Here is a 23,667-nt window from a genome sequence, read left to right as displayed (position 1 = left end):
AATGGTACCAACATCAATACAGCATGGAATTGTGGACCAAATCTTATACGACGATAACAAAATATTCAAAGTTTTGGGTCTGAGAGGCTAAAATCTCATCAAATGGTGATCAAATAATTTGCCTTGATATGAAAAGTTTTGAAAACCACTGATTTATACAATCGGAATAATGTGTGTGTGTGTGTGTGTGTGTGTGTGTGTGTGTGTGTGTGTGTGTGTGCGCGTGCGTACGTGCGTGCGTGCGTGCGTGCGTGCGTGCGTGCGTGCGTGTATGTACACACATGTACTAGGGCATTCACGAATAGTGATTTTTAGTATTCGAATTATTCTACCTCAAAGTATTCGAATAGTCGAATATTCGACAGGACTGGCCAAACTGTCAAATATTAAGTAAGCAAGAGGCGAACATTGTGAAGGCGAGGCGTTGTGAGCATGTAGATCGGCTATTTTCACAATATTTATCTGCGGAACCGAGTCACATTGTTAATATAATACCTACAATTCCAAGTGCTTGTCAGGGTGGGGGTCCCCAGTTCAAATATGTTTATTTTGGGGGTCACGGCCTAAAAAGGTTTGAGAACCATTGACAACTCATTGTTATGACTTCCTATCTAGCCAAGCTTTATAAATTATAATAATAAAAAAATAATAATAAATAAAGCGATTATTCGACTTCGGTGAACATTGTCAAATAGTGACTTTGATATTCGAATATTCGAATATTTGGTGAATGCCCTAACATTGTGCGTGCGTGGGCTTTGATTTTCCAGCTTCTGGCAGTACATGTATTGCAACCTGTCTGCCTACTATGACCAGCACCACCACAAGCGCTCTGTGGGGCCCCTCCGCATGCCTTCTCTCCAGGGGGACCCCCGCGCCCCCGACGCGGCCCCGGAGGACCAGGAGCCCGGCGACGGAGGAGGAGCCGCCAGGGAGCCTCCGCAGCAACAGGACTGGAGGTAGTCAGGGAATATTAATAAAAACATGGGAATAAATTCCTTACCAAACAATTTCTTCACCAATGTGTTCGTAATATCTAACAAAGATTGAAATTCAACATCCCTAGGAAAATCTTTGACAGCTAGGGTAATTATTGGTCTCATTCACTCACTATACAATATACTAAAAAATGACTCCCAAAAAATATGCTTTAAGTGGGATGTGAGGGGTCTAACTAGGTGTTTTTAATTATTCTGAATCCATTGCAAGCATTTGTTTTGCACGGAATTCATTGGGCTAAAAACAATAAATAAAAATGATGGTTTAGTGATGAGTCAACCCTTTTCACAGTGGTATGGGGGTCCATTTTTAGCCCAAGGAATGTTTTTCGTGGAAAACAAATGCTTGCAATGGATTCAGAATAATTAAAAACACCTAGTTAGACCCCTCACATTCCACTTAAAGCATATTTTTCGGGGAGTCATTTTATAGTAAGTGAATGAGACCAATAATTACCCTAGCTGTCAAAGGTTTTCCTAGGGATGTTGAATTTCAATCTTTGTTAGATATGTTACTAGACACCTTTACGAACACATTGGTGAAGAAATTGTTTGGTAAGGAATTTATTCCCAGATTTGACAGGTATTCTGCTAATTTTCCCTGCATGACTAAGGAGGGGGGACCTGCACTACCACGCCTACTTCGGGGGCCAGCCCGACGAGGACGTGGGCTTCGGGGAGACCCTGAAGAACCCCCAGGACACCGGCCAGGACTTCGACAACCGCAACGACTACGTGCTGTGCGAGGAGGGCGAGGAGGTGACGTGCTCGCCGCCGCCCGACGAGTTCAACCCGTGCGAGGACATCATGGGCTTCGGCTTCCTGCGCGTGTCCGTGTGGTTCGTCAGGTTGGTTTCCCTTGCAGTGGTGTAAAGTAACTAAGTATATTTACTTAAGTGCTGTACTTAAGTACAATTTTGAGGTACAGTATTTGTACTTTGAGTATTTCCAGTTTTCAGGACTTTTACTTCTACTCCACTACATCTCGGATCCAAATATTGTACTTTTACTCCTCTACATTTATTTGAAAACTTGAGTTACTAGATACTTTGCAGATATAAATGATTATATTGTAAAACATACATTAATGCACTTTAGCCCTATTCTATACCTTGGCTATTTGAAAATAGCCGATCTACAAGCTCACAACGCGTCACAACGCGTCTGTGACGAGTTGTGAGCTTGTAGATCTGCTATTTTCAAACATTTTGTACTTTTATTTTTGGTATTTTAAGTACATTTCTATGCCAATACTTTCGTACTTTTACTCAAGTACATTTTGAATTCCGGACTTTTACTTGTAATGGAGTAGTTCTACATTGCAGTATTGATACTTTTTCTTAAGTAAAATATGTGAGTACTTTTTCCACCACTGTTGCCTTTTGAAATCCATATATATTACCATGCACTTTGTTTTGTTTTGTCATTCGCTATATCCCTCCTTCACGGTTGCTCTCACTGTCCCTCTAAATTGTCATATCAAGGTCCATTATTTGTCCGGCATTTGAGCCATGGACCACCATCACAGACCCAAAACGTAGAATATTTTGTTATCGTTGGACATGTGGTTTTTGTCCACAATTCCATGCTGTATTGATGTGGTACCATAGGACTGATAACAGGTCAATCAAAATAACAATTCTTCTACATTCTGTAATTCACCCTTTGTCAGCCTTCTGATTGGTCCCTGACTGACCAACCAGCAGGCTCTGTCTGCCTTGTCCCGCCCTGGTTCCGCCTTTTTTTTGTTGAATTTGCTAAAACATCATATTTGGATAAATAAAAACATTTAAAAACATTCCCAGTCACTATGAATACACAAAATAACAATAAGAAGCAACTGAATTTCAATGGTAGAGGATGGAGAGAAAGGACTTTTGTCCCACCAAGACACAGCACCCAACAGGTGTGAAGAGGGGTGGGACAACGGGCGGGACTTGACAAAGGGTGAATTGTGTAGACTTCTTGTAAACTAAGTAATGCAGATGCTCAACAATAATTTAAGTCTTGAGAGTGTAAAATGAAACCAAATGGACCCATAAGGTTACTAACTCTCCATCATTTAGCTGGGGACCACCTGAAACCCGCTTTAAAGGGATATTCCACTTTCAACAGGCTTTCAATCAGGCTTTTATGAACACCCTGAACAGTTTTTCATTTGTTTGATTCAATATTTAGATCTTTGATGTAAATGTTACCAGGCCCTCCAGGCCCAGGGCCTCTCCCCACACACACCCATTGTAACTTCAAACTTCATTTTAACCATGATAGATTCATTAAAAACACCCATTCTTTTTTTTCTGGTGACTCATTACCCTCCTAATACGTGAGCAGGTCGTGTTTTTCCCATAACTTTTTTCATTTATTGAAGCGGTGAAAACCGCTTCCAATGGCTTTGTGTGTATCACGCCCATATATGGTCATTTCAGTCCAGAATGAACAGGCTTTTTCAAAAACAGAATGTCCGTTTAATTACCATATATGGTGATCTCAGTCCAGAATGAACAGGGTTTTTCAAAAACACAAAGTATGTTACCTTATGTCCATATATGGTCACTCCAGGCCAGAATGAACAGGTTTTTCCTGTCCCACAGAATGTCCGTTTAATTACCATATATGGTGATCTCAGTCCAGAATGAACAGGGTTTTTCAAAAACACAAAGTATGTTACCTTATGTCCATATATGGTCACTCCAGGCCAGAATGAACAGGTTTTTCCTGTCCCGTACGTGTAAAATATCAGTCCAGAATGAATAGGCTTTTTCAAAAAGCAAAATGTCGATGTCCCTCCCGGTTAGATGAATGGATACTTTGAGGATTGGTCAAGCTTCACATGATAATTTGGCCTTCAGGGTTTAAAATATGTAGTAAGCCACAAATACATTCAGAATAGAGGTTTTATCTGTCCACCGCTTCACTTTTCTTTTTTTTATAATAATTTGGGGAAATGAAAAAAATAAAATACAAAAAAATATTATTAAAAATAAATGTAAAATGTTATTGATGAATCTATCATGGTTAAAATGAAGTTTGAAGTTACAATGGGTGTGTGTGGGGAGAGGCCCTGGTAACATTTACATCAAATATCTAAATATTGAATCAAACAAATGAAAAACTGTTCAGGGTGTTCATAAAAGCCTGATTAGACGATAAAATTTCCAAAAGTTTTTTGAAAGTGAAATATATCACCTGTGGACCACTGGTTGAGAACCACTGCTATAAATCACTGTTATTCTCTCTCTATCTCTCGCTTGTCGTCCGTGTGGTTTGGTCAGCCTGCTGGCCGTTGTGGGGAACGTGGTGGTTCTGCTGGTGATCCTGACCAGCCACTACAAGCTGTCCGTGTCGCGCTTCCTGATGTGCCACCTGGCGCTGGCCGACCTGTGCATGGGCATCTACCTGCTGCTCATCGCCTCCGTGGACCTGCACACGCGCACCGAGTACTTCAACCACGCCATCGACTGGCAGACGGGCGCGGGCTGCGGCCTGGCCGGCTTCTTCACCGTGCTGGCCAGCGAGCTGTCCGTCTACACGCTGACGGTGATCACGCTGGAGCGCTGGCACGCCATCACCTTCGCCATGCGCCTGGACCGCAAGCTGCGCTTGCCCCACGCCGCCGCCGCCATGCTGGGCGGCTGGGCACTCTGCCTGCTTCTGGCCCTGCTGCCCCTGGTCGGCGTCAGCAGCTACCAGAAGGTCAGATAGTGGTGTAAAGTATAACTAGAAAAGATGCAATTGGAAATTGCAAGTGTGGTTGCCTATTTATTGCCTCAATAGCCAGAACGTCATGTGAAGCTCGACCAATCTTCCCTAGCACCACTCCCCCCATTGAACTCAATCAGAATCAGTAACATCACTGGATTCTGTATCCAGGATTGTACTCAACTCAACTACAATCAGCATCAATGACATCACTGATGACATCACTGATGACATCAGTGATGACGTCAGATTGTGTATCCGGAATGCTATGAACAATGGGCTAGAACAATAGTCTGGTTGCCCTACTGGCAACCAGACTAACTAGACAGATGCAATTCTGGGAAATGGCAAGTGTAGTTGCCTATATATTGTAGCCAAATTGTCATGTGAAGCTCGACCAATCCTCGAGCTAGAACCACTCCCTCACTGATCTCAGTGGACTTACTATTTATAGTCTGGATTGTTTATCTTGGAAAATAATAATAAAGCTACACTAGAACTATTTACCCTCTAGTTACCCTCTAGTCTAGGCAACCACACTAACTAGAAAGATGCAATTCTGGGAAATTGGTATGGCACCGCCTCTTTAAAAAAATGTGAATGCTTTTTCCCACCACCTGAAGGTGAGCATCTGCCTGCCCATGGACGTGCAGTCTGCGGTGTCCCAGGTCTACGTGGTGTCGGTGCTGGTGCTCAACATCCTGGCCTTCCTGGTCATCTGCGCCTGCTACGTCAAGATCTACTGCACCGTGCACAACCCACACTACCGCTCCGGCTCCAAGGTAAGATCTACTGACCCTGCACAACCCACACTACCACTCCGGCTCCAAGGTAAGATCTACTGCACCGTGCACAATCCGCACTACCGCTCCGGATCCAAGGTAAGATCTACTGCACCCTGCACAACCCACACTACCGCTCCGGATCCAAGGTAAGATCTACTGCACCCTGCACAACCCACACTACCGCTCCGGATCCAAGGTAAGATCTACTGCACCCTGCACAACCCACACTACCGCTCCGGATCCAAGGTAAGATCTACGGCACCCTGCACAACCCACACTACCGCTCCGGATCCAAGGTAAGATCTACGGCACCCTGCACAACCCACACTACCGCTCCGGATCCAAGGTAAGATCTACTGCACCCTGCACAACCCACACTACCGCTCCGGATCCAAGGTAAGATCTACTGCACCGTGCACAACCCACACTACCGCTCCGGATCCAAGGTAGGGAGAAATACAATATCACATTGTTTTTCCAAAGCTGTCACGATACACGATCTTATCACAATTCTTTTTCATGTTGGTTTTTTATGGTTTAAATAGTTTTCATGTTTATGGTTAGTTTTCATGTTACTTAACAGCAACCACCTACAAGGTAACACAAAATAAAATAAGAAGGACAGACCATTTAGACCAGTGGTTCTCAAAGTAAGTGGGGTCCAGGGACTCTCTGGGTTCCTTTTGGGAGGTCTAAATTGACCCTTACAAGAATGTAACTCTTGACAGTTTACAAATCATTGTATACTGTCAGAGTTAAGGGGAGACCTTGTCAATGTAATGTTTGAGAACTACTGATTTAGACCAAAATGCAGGTTTAAATGGATTCTGCTTGAATCTCTGTATTACCAATTCAACAGGATTTTTCATAAGGCTCTCTCAATGTATCACAATATATACGATATCTCTGAAAAGGCATATCGTGGAGACATTATTGTATCGTCTCAATGATATTTATCACCATATCGCCCACCCCTCTCCAAGGACACCAACATCGCCAAGCGCATGGCCGTGCTCATCTTCACTGACTTCCTGTGCATGGCGCCCATCTCCTTCTACGCCATGTCGGCCGTGCTGGACCGGCCGCTCATCACCGTCTCCAACTCCAAGATCCTGCTGGTGCTCTTCTACCCGCTCAACTCCTGTGCCAACCCCTTCCTCTACGCCATCTTCACCAAGGTAATAGCGACTTTAAGCTCGATGATTTTCAGGACGGCAACGCCAGGCGGACTACGGCTGCTGTGACGTAATCGCCGTATCGGTCAAAATGGTTAAGCAAAGCCTCGGCGGCGACGGGTTCCCACCCCTTTCACTGAATGCTTTGGTTCCCATGGCGACGCGTACACGCAGCAGACGGAGTAGGCGCTACGTGGGAAGGGACCTTCTGCCGTAGTAGAGACGGCTGCGGCAACGGCAGGTTTATCTATTGAGCGCAGATCATTTCCGGTTACCGTTGTCATCTGCCGTTGCCGTCACTAATAAGTGAGACACGTTATGTAGCGTTGACTGTTATGGACATTTATAGAGTAACAAAGTCATGATGTCACTCGCTCATCCCCCGGTTCGCGGAAGTAATTTCTCTATGGAGAATAACATTGAGTCATCTTAAAATCGTCTCATATAAGCATTGTGGTCCAAAAATAAATAAACTGTCTCCGCGATATTGTTGGGGAGGTGGCTCTGTATGGTTTATAATAGTCAGTCACTAATATTTGATACAGTCTGTTTCTGGTGCGACATTAACATTAGGAATGGGAATTCAGAATAGGGGGAAAAAAACTGGAACCAGGTAGGATGTGTTAATGACGTCAAACTTCGTAGCTCTATTATTATTATTCCCAATTATTTGGGGGGAAAAAAGTTTTTGGCACTGCATTGATAAGTAGTACTATAAGTATTACTATTTGTTTTATGACGTGACACTTATCGTCACTGTCGGGCAGAAACCTTTTATCTCCAAGTTTCAAATGTGTATTATTTTTGGTAAATTAAAGCCCTACTTCATTGTACAAAAGTGTTGCATCGAACTAGTGAAAATAGCAGATCTACAAGCGTTGTGTGCTTGTAGATCGGCTGTTTTCACTAGTTCAAATCATCTATCTATAAATGCGAGAAGTCTGCGTGCGTGCGTGTCTGCGTGTCTGTCTGTAATCCGCGTATCTCGAGAACCGTTCGTCCCACCGGCTTCAGATTCGGCACGCGCGTTCCCCGCCGCGGCACGGAGTGCAGTGCCGGGCCTCGACCCGACCCAGCGCGCGGTTTTCCCTAACCGGCGCGAAACGTTCAGAATCTCCTTATGCGGGCTGATTGTTTACATCAGGCTGTTCCGGAGGAAATCGGCGCAAGCGCTGACTCATTGTGACATCACTTCATAAAAGGCTCTGACATCACGTACGCCACATGAGTCAACAAAAAATCTCTGTTAGTGTGTATGTATGTATGTAATCCGCGTATCTCGAGAACCGTTCGTTCCACCAGCACGCGCGTTCTCCATATATGGGCATAAAATGAATGCCCGTATGCGGCGCTGATGTCTGACATCAGAGTTTTCCGCAACCGGTACTGTGTGTGCAGAGATCTCCATATATGGGCATAAGTGGACAAAGGCAAACAGATGGTCAAAACGGGTCCTATGACAACAGGTAAATTGGGGTTTGCATTAAAGGGTGGGGCATTCATGGGGTTTGCATTAAAGGGTGGGGCATTCATTCCCTATTTCAAATTCGGCACGCGCGTTCCCCACCGCAGCAGGTAGTGCAGTGCTCGGCCTCGACCCGACCCGATACACGATTTTCTGGAACCAGCACGAAAGGTTCGGATTCTGATGTCTGACATCAGGATTTTCTGGAACTGGCACTGTGTCTGCATAGATCTCCATATATGTGTCCGAGGCTGGTGGAAACGGCCAAATGTCGGCAATTTTACAAGGCAGAAAATGCGAAAATAAGATTGATTTAAAATTTTCTTTGTTTTTCGTTTTTGTATATAATTAACAGTTTGAATATAGAAGAGGGTTTTCATTCCATAAGATATCTTTGTTAAGGTCGGTATATGGCAACATTAGTGTAGCAAAGTTGCCTTCTTTGGGAGAGTTTTACTGTTGTTTTAGGAGGCGGAGAATTGAGCTCTTTAGATTTGCATAGCGATATCACGGGAGCACGATTGGTTTAAGGAATGCATTGTCTCGTATTTCAGCACGCCCATACAGCGTGCTATCTGCTTGTAAACAGTCTACACAGTAACTAACTTCATCTCGCTAATGTTAACGGTTTGCTGAAGACAGTATTCTGGAAGGATGTCTTTTTTTTATGTATACATCGTGATCTCAGTCGCTCTCGGTCGTCTCGGACACAAAGAAAACGTGGAAAATCGAAGCAGCATGTTAAAAACGCTATGTCATCATGAGTCCTTGTGCTGGCATTACAGGCGGCACGCTCACTTTTGCATGTTCTTTTGGCAGTTGACAGTTGCCTTGGTTACGCATTGAAGTTGAATCTAAGTTGAATCTCCATATATGGAGATGACTGACGCATCTCACCTCATCTCACGTTGGATATCCCCATATATGGAGATGTCTAGCTGCTGACTTCATCAGGATGACATCACGCTGATGTCACATCGTACACAAATCAACGGCCCATATACGGAGATGTCTAGCTGCTGACCTCATCAAGATGACATCACGCTGATGTCATACTGTACACAAATGAGCCCTATAAATAGAAGCCTTTGGCACCAAAGAGGGCAAAAGCATTCCTCGACTCAGACCATACAGCCAGGATCACTGAAGCTTATAGCTTATCATCACATCCAACCATCTCAAGATCTTCAGCTAGTTCTCCCAGCAAGACTTCAGAGCCTTCCATACGATTCAAAGACATCTCGGTTAAGTTCTCACCGGACACCATTGCGGCGGGTCCTAAATCCTTGTAACCAGTCCCTTTGGAGTAGCAATTCTACAGCGAAGCTCATAAAGTTGTTCCATTGAGTCTACAGAGCGAAGCTCGCAGCGATGCTGTCGATCACACAGAACGTCATCGTTGCCCTCCTGCTCTTCGCCGTCCTCCACCCGCCGTCGCACGTAGGGGGCGACATCGTCGCCTACTCAGCCGACGGCGGAAACAGGAGCTTCGACGGACTCTCTGCGCTTTTCGGTGACCCGTTGCCCAGAGACGGACAGAAGGGCTTCCTTGTGGTGGCGCGGCCGGAGAACGCATGTGAGCCCGTGGCTCCGCCGCCGCACAATCGCACCGACGACGGCGGCGACGACTTCGTCGCCCTCGTGGAGCGCTCAGGCGACTGCGGCTTCGCCGCCCAGGTCCTTAACGCCCAGAGGGCCGGGTACGTGGCCGCCGTGGTTCACGACGTCAACTCGACGTCGCCCGGCGCTCTGGTCAGGATGGGATACGCCTGGGACGTCAGCATGTGGATACGCATCCCTGCCGTGTTTGTGAGCGGCGAGACCGCCCACTCTCTGAAACGCCACTATACCCACGACAAGGGCGGCCATGTCGTCCTCACGGCAGACGCCCTTCAGGAGAAAATGGTTGCTGTCCTCGGTGAGATTGTGGGCTGCCTCTGCCTGCTGGGCACCGTCATCATCGCCACAGTGTGTCTAATCTCAGTCGGCATGGCACTGAAAAACATGCCACTGTTACACCCAGTAGCGTTGATGTCAATGTCTCTAGGGTTAATTGTCCTTTGTTGGTTCTGGAACTCGCGGGATTGGTCCCTGTACCTGTACCCAATGCTGCATTCGCTAGTAACCATATGGTTACTGGCAGGTGTCTGGACCCCTACAAGCCAAACCCATCGGTTAACCTGTTACATGTTAATGATCTTCACCAACTTCACCATGCTAGGGCTAGTGGTTGCGCGGGAACATGGCTGGTTGTCAGAGTTGGTGTGGACAGCTCTCTCCATGCTGGTGCTGGACCTGGTCATCCTGGTGCTCTTCAGAACCTTTTGGAAGATGTTTGCGGACGCCTGGAGGCGCAGGGAACTGCGAGAGAAGCGATCCCGCAAGTTCCAGACAGGGGACCCGTACGACGTGTGCTCCATCTGCCTCACAGAGTACCAGGAAGGGGACAGGCTGAGGGTGCTGCCGTGCTCTCATGCCTACCACAGCAGGTGTCTGGACCCCTGGCTGAGTGGCATGAAGAAGACCACCTGTCCCCTGTGTGGGCAGAAGGTGGACAACCAGGAGGTGGCACTTCCTTAAACCCTCCAGAAATACTTTCTTCCACGTAGTGGCTTTGTAAATGTTGAATGGTGCATTTACATGGCCATAGTTTTGTATACAGGTGTCTATGGCGTTAACATTACTCTAATAGTGGTGCAGTGGTTAGCGCTTCGCCTCACAGCTAGAAGGTCCTTGGTTCGATTCCCGACGGGGGACGCTGTGGGCGCTGGGGGTGTGTTCCTCCCTCCGTGTCATCGGCACCCACACCCTAGGTGGGGTTGGTGAAAGGGCCTTTCTCTGTAGTGTCTGTAGTGAAAATAAAAGATACAGTTTCGCTACTAACCAAAACAAAGACGTATTTGGGGAGTTGAAAGCCTACTTTACTTAGTGGGAACACTCAGAGTCCCCAAAATCGCGTCTAAAATACACTTTTTTATCCAGATAACAGAATATTTCACCGGAAGGCAAAATGTGCAATGGACATTTCTATTGACAAGATCTGTAGAGGGCGGTGTGGAGTAACTAAAACCTCCGGTGAAAAAGTTTATTCTCTGGTATAAAAGTGTATTAAAGTGTATTTTAGACGTGAGGTGGGGGTTTCTGAGTGTTCCCACTAAGTAAAGTAGGCTTCCATCACCCTTACGCCGTCTTTGTTTTGTTGAGTAACGAACCGTATTTTATGTTTATTACATGCAGACGAGAGGGTTCGCAGCCGTTCCTGCCTCGTACGGGCTCATTGGTGACATAGCGTCAAGCGTCTCCTTGTTTCACTGGCTTTTAGCATTAAACTGCTGAGAGACTCTGAACTCACTTACTCAGCGTTTACATTACAAATCATAGTAGGCTTCTGCTTAACACAGTAGCCTACGACCAAGAAGAAGGGAGAAAAATTCTCTGTCCTGCGGGAAAAACCACAGATCTTCTCGTAATGGACAGCGTATCTCACATCTCAGCCTCTCGTCTGCTGCAGCCCATGAACGTTTCTCCGTTCTGTGTCCGAGCTAGAGTGCCCTAAAAAGTGTGTTTTGCAAGCCCGCCTGCCGCTTCCCACGTTCTTACTACAAAACGTGCTGCAAAAGTGCTCTGTGTTGCTAATGCTCCCAAGAAAGAAAACGTGTAAATCCATTGATCCAAACTGTAGAAGACCGTGCTTCACTGCTTCTGCTTTAGCTGTCTGCTTTATAGTCCAGTCATTTTAGGCCAAAATTAGGCTAAATCTAAAACAAATTGCAATAGTAGCAAACTCAACTGATTTTGTAACCTCAATATGTCCTTAGTGAGAGAAAAAAAGTCCCAAGGAATCCCATCAGGGGAAGGTTTTGAAAACGACCTACCTACCTTCACTTACTATACACTACAGTGTAGTGTATAGTACTATTGCAATTTGTTTTAGGTTTTTTCATATAATGACTGGACTATTTGCTGTGTACAGCAGATGCTCCGCAAGCTTCGTAGCCGACGTTAAAGAGTACACTGTAAACACTTTCTTTTGTAATAGACTTTTTTTTACACTGTAAAAACTTTTTCTTTTGTAATACACTATTTTAGTGAAAAATAAAAACTACAAAAAGGAGAAAATGACAGGATGAGCATATAAGGAGGGGAGGAGGTAGAAAAGACCACTGGCCACTATTTCTGACATGGCTGCAAGCACTATAGCACAATATATTACCACAGGTCTACTACTAAATAGTAGTTTTAAATAATTGTAGTGGAATAAAAGTACATTTGAAGTTGACAGCTATACCACTGTGGGTGTGGTTTGACTTGGGGGGAGTGATTTAGGGGTGTAGGTAAGTACCTATTGTCCCTCCCATTGTCACACCCACTTCTGGCTACCTAGAGGTGTCAATGTTCCTGGCATTCAAATGGCTTTTTAAGCACTTTGGGGTTTATGGTGCAACAAGTTTAAAATGTCCATAACTTCTTCAAATATGCTCCAATTTCAACAAATGATACATCATATGAAAGCTTAGATTCTGTACTTGGATAATCTGTACAAAAAAGAAAAATGACCAATGCAGACATAAGGAACAAAGTACCAGACCCAGTCACATATGGGCATAAAATGGACACAGACAGACAGATACAGATATCTCCATATATGGGCATAAATGGACATAGGCAAACAGATGGTCAAAACGGGTCCTATGACAACAGGTATAATGGGGTTTGCATTAAAGGGGGAACCAGCACTGTGTCTGCAACACAGTCGGAGGCACAGACAGATACAGAGATCTCCATAATGGGCATAAAGGGACACAGACAAACAGATGGAGGAGGAGACAAACATAAGACAAGCAACAAAGAGTGTGACTGGGAGGACATCGATGATGCAGTCAGATTTAAATTACTTTACAGCTTTTGCTGGAGAGAACAAGGATCAGTAGTGGAGATCTGGGTTGGCTGAGGTGCAGACGGAGGAGACAAACATAAGACAAGCTAAATGAACAGCACAAGACTGGGAAAAAAAACAAGTTCTCCAAAAAAAACTCTCCCGTTCCAAAAAAGAAAAAGAAAATAAAAGAGACAAAGACAAACATAAGATATATGGACATAAAATGGACGCCGACAGACAGATACAGATATCTCCATATATGGGCATAAATGGACACAGGCAAACAGATGGTCAAAACGGGTCCTATGACAACAGTATAATGGGGTTTGCATTAAAGGGCGGGGCATTCATTCCCTATTTGCATCGTTCCCGAGTTGGCCAGGTCGCCGACTAGACGCAATGATAAATACAAAACAAATGGTTTTGGACATGTACATGGTTTCCACCCGACAACAACGTTATTTAACACTGACTGCTCTCAACACTTTGTATTTTTACCTATGTTTTACGTATTGTTGATTCTTCTTATTTTGCTTAGTTTTTTCCGCTGTAAACAACAGTACTTTTCTTCTTTTCATGCTTCCCTGTAACTTTGTAACCGTAACTGCTGTACCGCCTCTGGGCGACTGTTTTCCCCTCTTGGGAATAATAAAGGTATTTCTCTATCTGTCTATCTAAGGCCTTCCGGGGCGACGTGTTCATCCTGCTCAGCAAGGTGGGCCTGTGCCAGCAGCAGGCTCAGCTCTTCCGGGGCCAGACGGTGTCGTCCAAGGTGAGCAGCGGGACGTGGCAGGGCCGCAGGGACAGGGACAAGCTGAGGAAAGGAGGAGGTGGTGGAGGAGGAGGAGAAGGGGTCCCCGAGGAGGTGGAGGTGCCCATCCACCAGCAGGACTGCTCTGGACACACGTGCCAAGAGTGAGTGGAACTGGACCTTATTATAGGCCTGTGAGGACAGCCAGAGTCTCTGGACACATGATGTGAGCCCCAAACAATGGGACCCAGGGTGCCTGAACGGGGCAGGACTGGTCAAAAGTTGGGGAACAAAGCATGAAATCAAAACTGGAAACATTTGTAGGTTGATCTGTTAGTATATTTAACAGGGGGAGAAAGAAAGAAAGAAAGAAAGAAAAGGTTGCTGCTGTGAATTTCAGGTCGAGTTCATCTGTTTTCACAATTTCGCCCTGTTATGATTTTACGGTTCCAGAGGATATCATGTGTCACTGAAATATGAGATTCTCTTAATCACACTTTTATTCTTTTTCTATTCTGAGGCGTTGCAGTTCTGCGATGAAAAGGTCACTCTGAGAGAAACTCTGACATATATACAGTAGATACGTATATAACCATAACAACTGAATTAAAACTTAAAGAAAAAAATATATATATAAATTATGTTTATTAAATTGAATAGGCTCAGTCTGGCATTGAGAATAAAATTGAGGACACGACTGCGTTACATTTCCCAGTGTGTGAGACAGTGATAACAAGACATTTTCTTTTCTTCTTATAATTTTTATCCCACAATTTTGTAACCCATTTTTTCACCCAGTGCCAATTGTCTATGTAATCCTGGGCTCTGCTCTCCCTCTGCCAACCTGGGGAGGCAACGGACTGACCTCATGCTTCCTTCTATGCATGAGGAGTCCAAGTTGCTTCTTTTCACCTGACAGTGGAGATTTCCCTGGTTTGGACGTAGCGCGTGGAAGGAACACGTTATTCCAACCAGTTCCTTCCCCTCCATTAGGCGCCCCGGCTGGCCAGGGGGAGGCATTATTGAGACCAGGATTACGTGCATGTTTTTGTGAGGGTTTCAACCCTAGGAGACACGGGGAGAACATGCAAACTCCACACAGAAAGGCCCTATCGCCAACCCCACCTAGGGTGTGGGCGCTGATGACGCGGAGGAGGAACACGCCGCCAGTGCCCACAGCGTCCCCCGGCGGGAATTGAACCCAGGACCTTCTAGCTGTGAGGCGAAGCGCTAACCACTGCGCCACCGTGCCCCCTCTAACAAGACATTTTCTGAGGCATACTATTTATGATTTATGTTTAACACAAGGACAGCCTTGCATGCCTGGAGGACCTCACAGTGACAACGTGTAATGTCCAATTGATGAAAATATACAAATGCTGCATTCCATCACCTCTGTACATAATGTAAATACATAACTGCATTTTGGGGATCTATGCACAAGTAATGCAATACCCTGGGGAATCTTACCTTGTTTTAAAAGCTGTTTATTTCAAGCTGTATGAAATGATAATAATATAAGTGTCAAGGGGGCGTAAATACACATTACATAAATCTGCACATCACTTTTAGTGTAGCTGTGATGTGAAAAGCAGACATGAGTGTTTTTACAATGGGAGTGGCGGATTATTTGAACTGTACTTTTATGTGACTTAGTCCTGCACCAGAAATATATTGTATTTCCTAGATTTATTAAACATTTTCTACATTGGGTTTCTATAGGCTTACCCTGTCAGGCGTGTGTGTGTGTGTGTGTGTGTGTGTGTGTGTGTGTGTGTGTGTGTGTGTGTGTGTGTGTGTGTGTGTGTGTGTGTGTGTGTGTGTGTGTGTGTGTGTGTGTGTGTGTGTGTGGTTACAAATTGTTACTAATTATTGTAAAGTGATCCAAAGGAAAAAAGCTTTCTCCAGAAATATACCCTAATCCCGAGACAATTCAATCTAATTGCAAAGGCAAACAACCATTATTTTGATTAGCACATTTTCTAGAAACTGCAGTTATGATAACAACAAATACATACTTGTGAAACATTTCTCTCTGCTTTGGAATGTCACCATTGTTTTGACTAGCATTACAGTATTTTTCCAACCCCTTATGGAAGCAAGTGACTTATACATGAGATAGTTTTGCCTCGTTTTGCCACAAGTGTTTAACCACTTAAGCCCTATTTTATACTTCTGCAATTGGAGAAAAAAAAGCTGATCTACTGGCTCACAACGCGTTGCATCGCGATGGGTTGTGAACTTGTAGGTTGGCTATTTGTGAAAGATTTGGAACACCTCTTGAAGAATTGTGAAAAGATTTAAGATATCTTTGCCTACAGTATAATGACACAACAGTCTTAGGTTAAAGCAGAGGTCTTCAACAGGGGGTCCTCAGAGTTACTACAGGGGGTCCTCCAAAACTGTACGCAAAAATAGCAGATCTACAAGCTCGTAGATCGGCTATTTTCGGCAAAGAGGTTTGGTGTAGAGGGGAAAAAAACACAAATTGACATGAATCCAAAATACACTGATGATTGTGCTGTCAAACGATGAAACTATATGGAATCTATGAAAAGTTTGTGGGGGTCCCTGCTTCATCTCTCTTAACTAAGGGGTCCTTGGCCTGAAAACGTTGAAGACCCCTGGGTTACAGCGTTTAAAAGCAAACTGAACAGCGGACAGCCTGTGTGGCAACATTGAACATATAATTATGAGTTAAAGGACACCGTCTACCAGTGACAACTGGTAACATATGGTTAGCGTTTCATTTGTTGGTGACATCTTTTTTTTTCTTTTTTTTTTTTAAAGGAAATACCTGCACGATCAGGGGAACGTTCCTGGAAAACTGGGGATCATTTTAGGAAAGACTGGAAGACACAGTAGTTGCTTTTTCATATCGTCTCTGTCGGGTGGAAACCTCATATGTTCAAAACTGTTACTTTTCAGGATTCAAATTCAAAAGCGGTAAGATTTGCAGATCTACAAGCCCAAAACACTTCAAATCGCGCTTCGAGCATGTAGATCTGCTACTTTTGATGCTTTTGTCTGAAGCTGTACAGTAGTATGATAGGGCGTTGAAGGAAATCAAGGAATAGTTCACTCCCAAAATGACTTTTCTTCTATCAATTCTTCTATCAATCACTGGGGGTCATCACATTATTGGCTTAGAAACAAAACAAAATATTCATTAATGTAATACTCCATGGGGCGAGTAATCTATGGGGCTTTTAAGCCGTGACATCATTTTGTAGTCAGACCTCCAAGCAGATTTATTGTCAATATCTGTCCCTCGCTATTTCAACAGATCCGAGACAAAAATAACAACTAAAGTATAATTCTACCACTTTCCTTTCAACAACAAAGAGAAGAAAAATTAGTAAATAGTAAAAAGATTCGCTTTTTTGGGGGGCAAAAGTTCTCCTCTGCCTACAAAATGATGTCAGACTTAACAGCCCCATAGAAAATATGTCATTTTTGGGGTGAACTACTCCTTTAATTCATGAAAAGAAGAATTCATGAGAATAAGGAGATGGGAGGTTTCTGCTCGACAGTGACGATAATGCATAATCAGTGTAGGCCGCTCGCTTTGAGAATCAGCTCATCCAAGTGGTTAAAAACCACAGAACTGGAATGGATTTTGATTCTGGGGGGATGAACCAATGGAGAGTGGCATCTGCCCGCTCAGTTCCAGAACCTGACTCATGCCGAAGATTCTAAACAGACTACCAGGACAGCGTTTTTTCAGTTGTAGCTGAATGTTTTTTCCACAGTTACAAGTCCATCTTTGCCAGTCGGCCATTAAAACTGCATTCAAAGGTTGACCTTTAGAATGCTACTGTACGCTTGCGCCAGTAGAGCTGAATTATGATGTGCCAGCATCGCTACGACCGTCTTTGGAAGGAGTCTATCCTTTCACAGCCCAGATAATATTGATTCCATGCTGTGTGCGTTTGTCTGTGCGCCAGAATCTTCTGCCTCCACCCGTTTTGTGCATCCAACACAAGATTTACCCGATTTCAAAGGTTTCTTTTTTTTTTCTTTTTCTTTAATAAATGTGAAATAGCTGTATATATACTATATTAAATCATTAACAGGAGTCTCCCCAAGTAAACAGAAAATGCATTTTCATGTTGGGATACCAATTTTATCCAATCAGGAGAGAGAACTCTATCTGGATACAGAATAAATAAGTGAGAACGGAAGTGATGACACAAAGAAAATTAACAGACAAAATTGGAACTGGAACACTATTAAAACTCATTGACTGCCAAGGCTCGAGTTTCCCGAGTTATTACAGTAGTAACAGGGTGCCACAGCCCGAGTTTCCCGAGTTGGAAGCCATTTTGAAAAAATGAAAAAAAAAAACTTTTTTTTTTTTTTTTTTTTTTTCAAAATTGTTTTTTATAAAAAAAAAATCTAAAAATGCCTCAAATGTATTAGGCATGATCGCAATCGCGAAATTGCATGTTTAGCCCCATAACAAACACACCTTTCAAAATGTCAAAAATGGCTGTTTTGAAGGCTTGTATCTCATGAATGCCTGAACGGATTTCCAAGCGGATTTTTTTGTTTGAAAGCTGTTAAAAAGTACTACACATATGGTGCATGATCTAGGCATGGGCGTGCACGATCCGTGCACTAAAAATTGATCCGTGCACTAGAAATTTAGGAAGGTGGCAGTGTTTGTTTTGTCTGACTTTGAAGGCTTCTATCTCATGAATGCCTGAACGGATTTCCAAGCGGATTTTTTTGTTTGAAAGCTGTTAAAAAGTACTACACATATGGTGCATATATGGTGCATGGGCGTGCACGATCCGTGCACTAAAAATGTATCCGTGCACTAGAAATTTAGGAACGTGGCATCCTGGTACTTGCCGGCCATCTTGAAAAGGGCATTCAATGAGTTAAAACGAAGCTGTAACATAGAGATCTAACTAAAATAATAAATAAAACCCTTTAAGCGTTTGCCATCATTTTGCAGGCTATAGGTTTATCAGTCAGGTTCTGTTGATTTCAGCTTTTACATCACAAAACAAAGTCGCTGCCATTGCAATTAAGCTTCAGAAGCTAACAAAATGCAGTGAACACAAATGACCTTCCTGTACTGTGTGGCACATCTAAGATTTTCATAGTGCAACTAATAGTGGGGCAGGTCCAAACAAACTGATTGAGACTTGGATGGGATTTGAATGGACATTCCTCTCCCTCTCCCTGCATGGTTCTCAGGCCTTCCCGATCATTCCTCTCTGGGTATTTCAAATAAACCCATCTTCTCAAATAAGCAGGGCAGGGTCGCGGCAATGGAGCATTATACCGCCAGATTGTCTGGAACACTGGGTTGAATTCCTCAAGCTATCCCTTCCATCTCTCGGGGCCTTTTGGGAACACAGCCTCCTCACAAAGCCTAATATATAGGCTTTAACATACTAACCTACATAATATTTAGTACCACCACTGTATATTGCTGCTGAAAATATATGACTTTCAAGTGGAAAACATGATTTAATGCTTGTACTGTTTGTCCTGACGATGGGATGATAGTTAATCTAACTAATCGATTTAATCAATTATAAATGAATAAAATAAAATATATTTTCTTTATCTATCTATAAATGCGAGAAGTCTCTGCGTGTGTGTTTGTAATCCGCGTATCTCGAGAACCGTTCGTCCCACCGGCTTCAGATTCGGCACGCGCGTTCCCCGCCGCGGCACGGAGTGCAGTGCCGGGCCTCGACCCGACCCGACGCGCGGTTTTCCCTAACCGGCGCGAAACGTTCGGAATCTCCTTATGCGGAAATCGGCGCAAAATCGGCGCAAGCGCTGACTCATTGTGACATCACTGCAGTGCCGGGCGCAAGCTCTGAGTCATTGTGACATCACTGCAGGCAGATACAGGGGCCTAGCCTCGACCCGACAGACTGAGATCTCCATATATGGGCATATGGGCAGATACAGAGATCTCCATATATGGGCAATACAGGGGCCTTGCCTCGACCCGACAGATATCTCTGTATATGGGCATAAAAGGGACACAGACAGATATATCTCCGTATATGGGCATAAAAGGGACACAGACAGATATATGGGCATAAAAGGGACACAGACTGAGATCTCCATGACAGATATCTCTGTATATGGGCATAAAAGGGACACAGACTGATACAGAGAATGGGCATATGGGCAGATACAGAGATCTCCATATATGGGCATATGGGCATAAAATGGACGCCGTTATCTATCTATAAATGCGAGAAGTCTCTGCGTGTGTGTCTGTCTGTCTGTGTGTCTGTAATCCGCGTATCTCGAGAACCGTTCGTCCCACCGGCTTCAGATTCGGCACGCGCGTTCCCCGCCGCGGCACGGAGTGCAGTGCCGGGCCTCGACCCGACCCGACGCGCGGTTTTCCCGAACCGGCGCGAAACGTTCGGAATCTCCTTATGCGGGCTGATTGTTGACATCAGGCTGTTCCGGAGGAAATCGGCGCAAGCGCTGACTCATTGTGACATCACTTCATAAAAGGCTCTGACATCACGTACGTACATGAGTCAACAAAAAATCTCTGTGAGTGTGTATGTATGTATGTAATCCGCGTATCTCGAGAACCGTTCGTCCCACCGGCACGCGCGTTCTCCATATATGGGAATAAAATTAATGCCCGTATGCGGAGCTGATGTCTGACATCAGAGTTTTCTGCAACCGGTACTGTGTGTGCGGAGATCTTCATATATGGGCATACGTGGACAAAGACAAACAGATGGTCAAAACGGGTCCTATGACAACAGGTATATTGGGGTTTGCATTAAAGGGTGGGGCATTCATGGGTTTGCACCGCAGCAGGTAGTGCAGTGCTCGGCCTCGACCCGACCCGATACACGATTTTCTGGAACCAGCACGAAAGGTTCGGATTCTGATGTCTGACATCAGGATTTTCCGGAACTGGCACTGTGTCTACATAGATCTCCATATATGGGCATAAAATGGATGCAGACAGAAAGATACAGATATCTCCATATATGGGCATAAATGGACACAGGCAAACAGATGGTCAAAGATCTCCATATATGGGCATAAAGTGGACGCAGACAGACAGATACAGATATCTCCATATATGGGCATAAATGGACACAGGCAAACAGATGGTCAAAACGGGTCCTATGACAACAGGTATAATGGGGTTTGCATTAAGTTTGTCTCCTCCTCCATCTGTTTGTCTGTGTCCCTTTATTCCCATTATGGAGATCTCTGTATCTGTCTGTGCCTCCGACTGTGTTGCAGACACAGTGCCGGTTCCCCCTTTAATGCAAACCCCATTATACCTGTTGTCATAGGACCCGTTTTGACCATCTGTTTGAAAAAGCGACAGAGATCTCATATATGGGCATAAAATGGACGCAGATAAACAGATATCTCCATATATGGCATATATGGGCATACAATGGACGCAGAATCACAAAGATCTCCATATACGGGCATAAAAGGGACACAGACAGATACAGAGATCTCCATATATGGGCATAAAATGGACGCAGATAGACAGATATCTCCATATATGGGCATATATGGGCATAAAATGGACCCAGAACTATAACTGCAGTGATCTCCATATATGGACATAAAATGGACGCCGACAGACAGATACAGATATCTCCATATATGGGCATAAATGGACACAGGCAGACAGATGGTCAAAACGGGTCCTATGAAAACAGGTATAATGGGGTTTGCATTAAAGGGCGGGGCATTCATTCCCTATTTACATTGTTCCGAGTTGGCCAGGTCGCCGACTAGAGTTCTAGTTAAATAAATTAGCAAAAATAACTGTTCTATGAGCTTGTAGATCAGCTATTTTCTACATGGCTTGCCATTTGTGTGTGACAACCTTGTTGGACAAAGGGTTTACGTGGTTAATCAGACCAATCAGGCACGTGCACACATAGACTTCAAAGGGGGCTTGAGCCCCTGCCCTTTTATCCGCCTGTAAAAAGCGCCCTCTCCAGACCATGACTGCAGTTTTTACTATCGTGAAAGAAACACAAATTGCCTTGTCCAAACTTTCAGTATTCACTTGATTATGCTTTAGTTTAGTTTGGTATCAAGTACCGAAAATAGACGACCTCAAAGCTCAAGTGTTGTGAGCTTGGAGGTCTGCTATTTTTGATATTTCCATCAAAAGGCCCTTTTAGAAATGTCAGCCCCTGCCTCTAACATTCACTGCATTTCCCTGAGACCAATCTATTTCGTCGATTAAAAAAACAAATATATATATAAATGTTCAATTATCATCGACAGTATAATCGCTACGAAGGTTCTCGTTAATTGCTGCCCCTATAGTGCCGACGTCATTTCCTGAAAGTCAGCAACAAGATGGGGACAGTCCTCTTGAAGGGTTAAGTTCCCTTTCCCTCTCTCGCCCTCAGAGAATCCTCCTGTGGCTACTGGAGTGAGCCAGTCTCCTACGCAGAGACTACGGAGAGTGGGCAGCCAAAAACACTTAAGGCCCTTTAGTGGTTCCTCAAGAGCATCCAGTCTGTTCAAGCAGATCGAAAAACCCAAGCGCCGACAAACATTCACGGTTTTCCTCTTCAAGCGATGTGAATCCCCACCATGTAGCCAGGGGCGTCACACCAAATCCTGGGCCCTGGGTACAAGGATTCACTGCGGGCCCCCCATGAATGTTAACTATTGAAAAATAGCAGATATACAAGCTCACAGCGCGGCACCGAGTGCCGCGCTGCGAGCTTGTATATCTGCTATTTTTGAAAAAATCGTGGAAATGTGTGCAAGAAACCTATGTCAAGGACCCCCAAGATGATATGTATTTGGCCACGGACCCCCATCTCAAAATATTTAGTTCTAGGTACCCCCAGAAGCAAAGTTTGAGTTAGAAATGTTCGCTTAAAAAATACATATATTCAAAGATTTTCACACATTTTCACAACTTTTCAAAAATAGCAGATCTACAAGCTCGCAGCGCGGCACTCGGTGCCGCGCTGTGAGCTTGTATATCTGCTATTTTTCAATAGAAGTTATTAGGGCCCCTCCACCTTGGGCCCCAGTAACTCAGTCCCACTTTCCTACCCCTTGTGACGCCCCTGCATGTAGCCGCCACCCTGGGCCTGGGGCCATCGCTCTCACACCCAGAAGCCTCGCTTTTAAAGCCATTCGTCTGATCCCGTTTCTGCTATAGGACCCAGACACATGTGAGCTACAGTAATAGACTTTGAACTGTTGGAATGGAAGCAAGTCGTCGCTGTCGGGCAGAAACCTCTCATCGCCGTAGTTCAACTTAGTTTTTCTGTAAATGAGCGCCCTACTTGATACAATACACTGCATCACACAAAAGCATTAAAACAAGATGGCAATCTGCTACTTGTGCTGTTTTTGAGAGAAAGTAATAGCCTAGTGCAGCTAGACTCTATCTGCCATTGCTAACACAAGGCAGCAGATAGGGTCTAGCCCTGCTCAGCTATGTCATTCTTTCTCCGCACCCAAGTCGTGAGGAACCAACCAGGGCCCAGTATGCAATTGTAGGGCAGGCGTATCACCTTTCCACTGTGTATCGTTCCAAAGTGTGTTTCTGGGGTACTCTGATTCGTTGTATGACCTTTGCCGTTTCCACTGTGTTTGCATCGTTCCAAAGTGCGTTTTTGGGGCTTGGTTGTACTGTAGGTCTAACCAATTAGCCTTATTCACGGCCCGCCCACTCAGCATCCCCCGGGTGCTGAAGTCACATTTTGAAGGGGAAAATCCTACTATAGCCTATAGAGTTAACACAGAAATCGCAAATTTAATGCAATTTCCGAATAGTAAAGTATAAAATACGGCTAGCATGATCAAGAACACAAGATAGTAAAAGGCACAAAGCATTATAATTTACTTTACCGTTCGAAATAATGATTTGTTGGCTTTAAGTCCAGCTATTACAGTTAT

General features: G+C 44.5%; 1 protein-coding gene across 1 annotated transcript in view; it reads left to right on the top strand.

The window, feature by feature from the left end:
- Window positions 1-13,923, top strand: part of tshr (thyroid stimulating hormone receptor) — a gene marked incomplete at both ends in the record, with an annotated part of 65,203 nt that extends 51,280 nt beyond the window's left edge. Inside the window, 6 exons of the mRNA XM_080744866.1 lie at window positions 771-959; window positions 1,613-1,846; window positions 4,274-4,694; window positions 5,324-5,482; window positions 6,469-6,663; window positions 13,684-13,923. Of these exons, the coding sequence (XP_080600992.1) occupies window positions 771-959; window positions 1,613-1,846; window positions 4,274-4,694; window positions 5,324-5,482; window positions 6,469-6,663; window positions 13,684-13,923 (1,438 nt within the window). The remainder of the gene's footprint in view (window positions 1-770; window positions 960-1,612; window positions 1,847-4,273; window positions 4,695-5,323; window positions 5,483-6,468; window positions 6,664-13,683) is intronic.
- Between the last annotated feature and the right edge of the window lie 9,744 nt (window positions 13,924-23,667).

This window comes from Nannobrachium achirus, assembly GCF_963921795.1.
Source record: "Nannobrachium achirus genome assembly, chromosome: 16".
Lineage (NCBI taxonomy): Eukaryota > Metazoa > Chordata > Actinopteri > Myctophiformes > Myctophidae > Nannobrachium > Nannobrachium achirus.
The sequence above is the reverse complement of the archived record's forward strand: the minus strand, read 5'-3'. Positions and strand labels throughout refer to the sequence as shown.